At 33.6% G+C, this 3,798-nt stretch overlaps 1 protein-coding gene across 1 annotated transcript in view; it reads right to left on the bottom strand.

Annotated features, from left to right (window-relative positions):
* Positions 1–265: 265 nt before the first annotated feature.
* Positions 266–3,798, bottom strand: part of LOC111087568 — a 17,686-nt gene continuing 14,153 nt past the window's right edge. Inside the window, exons 2-3 of the mRNA XM_022394636.1 lie at positions 1,044–1,352; positions 266–642 (exon numbers count right to left, since the gene is read on the bottom strand). Of these exons, the coding sequence (XP_022250344.1) occupies positions 266–642; positions 1,044–1,352 (686 nt within the window). The remainder of the gene's footprint in view (positions 643–1,043; positions 1,353–3,798) is intronic.

A 3,798-nucleotide genomic window follows, 5' to 3' on the forward strand; every position in this document is an offset into this window, starting at 1 on the left:
CTGAAACAAGCTTTATTAGCAACAGTTTCAATTGTTTTATAAACTTTTTAAAAATTTTAGAAATTTTTAAAACATTTTAAGTGTCGCAGTTTTTCAAACTTTTGTTGTTATGTCTAAACATTTTTACGTGATCTCTACAGAATAAAATCTGTTAGGGTACAGATTTTTCATCAGAATCAGTTCCTGTTCAGAGTTGTGTTGCACTAAGCCTATAATGGTATTTCGTAACAACCACAGGAAACATCGCAGACTTTCACATTTAATGCTATGTATCTTGTATAACTCTATTATCGAACACACTATTAGTATGTCTTGACAAAGGAATCTCTTGTTGTATCCCCTCTGTTGTTGACTGGCGGTCAGGTTTGTGATAATGAAAGCACTGAGTTGTGCTCAAATCATCTCCTAAAACATAATCATGTCGTCGATAAATGAAGATACCTGCAAGACCGATAACGCAAACACAAAAAATTCCCAGGGTAAGGATACCGATAAAAACAGGGCTAAACACATGAGACCTGGAGTTAGGAGTAGCACCGCTGGTGGCGCTGCTATCAAGAATAGAATTGTCTACTTCCTGATGTTTTCGACTCTTTAGCGTCTGATCTTCTGATGACGATGCCAATAGTCTGGTTGTATTTGCTGAAGTAAGAAATACTTTAAGGTAAAGTCAGACACAAGTTACGGACAAAAATAAATAAATAATAAATTTCGCGCTGTATTAAAAATTAACTTTAGATAAAAATATTTGTAGATACACACACAGTAGTACACAATTCCACATCAACGAAAAAAAAACAAAAAAACAGTTAATTACTTGTTGACTAGTTAAATAAAATTGTAAATCAAAATGGTTTCAATCACTTATTAGTTCAGGAAATAAATCAAAAATTACAATTTGTGTATGAGTAGACACTATAATTTTAAGATATTATTTTAAAATAGTTGAATTTCCCTCATTTTGATAATTTATAAATTTTAAATGTGTTTCATTCCAATGGTATCAATATGTAGAAAAACTACAAAAAAAAAAACACTCGAACCTTCTAGTGATGAATCTTTAATGGATGTATTTGGAAGTTTTGACATAACCCAGGCTGTAGAAGTTGCCATTGTTTCTTGGTTGCAGAAGTTTGTTGAACAGCACATCAGGATTGGCCAGTTACTAACTATAGCCGGTCGTCGATTTTCACATAAAAGGGGTGTCTTAGTGATGATGCACCCTCGAACCAAAGGGCTGGAGCCGTCTTTTCGGTCCAGGAATTGCGTGTAACACACGCTGCTTGTGTTACAGGTACTGTGATGTTCTAGTTGGCACTGACTAGTAGTACACAGACAGGTGATACGTCTCCCTAGAGAAACGGGTAGATGTATTAATATATGACATACGACACTGATGTTACCAGGGATATGTTCTAGCTAACACTAACTTTTAGTCGCACACAAACATGTTTTCTTGGAAAGAGACAAATGGGTGTATTTGTACCTTGGGGAGGGGGTGCCATTAATGTAGTATATTCTAACGTTACTATTAGTGTAAAGTTTATAGGAAAAAAAATAGGTGAAATACCACACACCATAAAGTACTAGAGATGTGAATATGTGTTGTGAAGTTTATAATGTTCTACCTATCAGGTAATAAATTTTCGTCTGAAAATCTTATTTTGTGACACATAAAGTGAATACGGAATTTTATTGGAAACCGTCCTGCCATCTAGTGACGTGAACTTTAATGACAATAATTGAAAGAGGTCGCCTATATTTTATTACTTGCTTGTTGTAAAGCGCAAAGCCACAAAATCTTTGCTGTGTCACCACGGGTATCGAAATAAGGCTTTAAGCGTTATAAGCCTTTACACTTACCGCTGAGCTACAGGAGGTTAATGTAAGACTACACTATGGGCTACCCGTGCTCTGCCCACCGTAGGTATCGATATCCAAGTTTTAGCGTTATAATTCCTCAGATTGACCGCAGAGCCACCAGGAGGTAAATTTTATTACTAATCTGCGTCAAGTTACAGCAGACCGAAGCCCTATCACTTTCATTGTTCAATAAAAATAAAATATTATTAAATATTTTAATAGATATTAAATATAAATCCAATAAAGTAATTATTAGGAGATACAAAAATAATTTGAAATAACTCCTCTTTTATTACATACAGTGTCTTTGAAAAATAGAATATCCTGAGGAAGAAAATTCCATCTCCAAAAAACAATGTAAATTAAATTGTTTAGACTATAAAAGAATGTCACGTGTCAATCAAGCTAATGATAGGAAGCAACACGTGGAATGAAAAATGTTGGTACATCATATTAAAGAATAAAATTCTAATGCTTTTGACAGGCGGACCTGTCTTCGGTAGGTGTAGAGGCAGGATCATATAAATAATGTATTTTCCAATGTTAAAATAAGAAAAATACTGACTTCCTGGGATTAAATCATCCCAGATTCTCGTGTCGTGACACGAGCTTTCTACACCGAAATATTAAAATAGTTGCTATTGATAGATTGATATTGAAATTATTATAGAACATCATTTGACGTCTTGGCTTTAATTTAAGAGCAAAAACGATTTAACTAACTGTAACGGCGTGACAAATCTGACATCTTGATTCGTGTCTTGACGTTAAATAATTGTTCCTTACTACAGAATATAGTTTTAATGGTCATAGTATTCCAAAGTTTGCTTTCTTATTTGGTACTAATTTTAACGATGAGATATAAAAGAGTAATCTGTCATAGTTAAGAAAATAGACAATAGCACATGCTATAACATAGCCTAATTGAATTTCTTTGTACAACCAGGTTGTGAGAACAAAGGATTCGTGCGACATGTTTTCGGATAACACGTACTCCTAAACATCGTTTAGAGGCACATCAAAATGATTATTATAACCTCACACATTTAGTTTATCAATAAACAACAACAAAATAAAGTCTGCCTTGGACTGACATTTCAAATAAGGAACGAAATTACCAGAAAAGTAAAAGGATTCACCGGATCAGAAACATGGCCTGGTTTAACAATAAACATAGCTAGACCGAAGCGATATTTAGAGAAGTGTGACACGATCTAATACAACTATTGACACTGGAGTACAGACTGTACACAGAAATATGACATGAACTAATAAGGCCATGTAGAGAGAAGGCAGACTGTAAAAGTGAATACAAAAATATAAGACACCGTCTAACATAAAAATACAAATTTTGGCCGCTGAAATTTATACAAAATTAAAATATGGCCTGATACATAAATAGGGTTGTTTGTTTGTTTATTTTAGAATGTCGCCCAAGGCCAATCTGTCCCTCGTTTGGAAATAACAGACTAGAGGGAAGGCAACTAGTCAATAACTTATATAGGTAGTTTTCTGCGATCAGTAGTTTATATTAATTAAATATCAGTTGTATTAACATTTCCAGCAAAATTAATCATTTCAACAGTCAAACATTATAATAATACTCAATTTTTGTCTGTCCTGAAAATGCGCGCGTCTTACTCTCTAAATTCAATTCGACAGATGTAAATATAGTTTAGTAGACGTTTGTTCAACAATATATTAAAAACTTATCAAAGGTCTAACGTTGGGCCGTACAATAACATTATAAATATATTTATTGGTAGTATTAAGTACGGCAAAGTTTAGCCCAAACTAAACTAAAGCAAAAAGCGTACACAAGTTTCAGTGTTAATTTATCTTTTTTATCGAACATAAGCCGTAATTTAATAAAGGCTTAACTAATGTTAGGCTGAAGACTAGTGGAGTTACAGATTTCGGTGTCTGTGATTAGAA

The sequence above is a fragment of the Limulus polyphemus genome, unplaced genomic scaffold (assembly GCF_000517525.1).
Source record: "Limulus polyphemus unplaced genomic scaffold, Limulus_polyphemus-2.1.2 Scaffold72, whole genome shotgun sequence".
Taxonomy (NCBI): domain Eukaryota; kingdom Metazoa; phylum Arthropoda; class Merostomata; order Xiphosura; family Limulidae; genus Limulus; species Limulus polyphemus.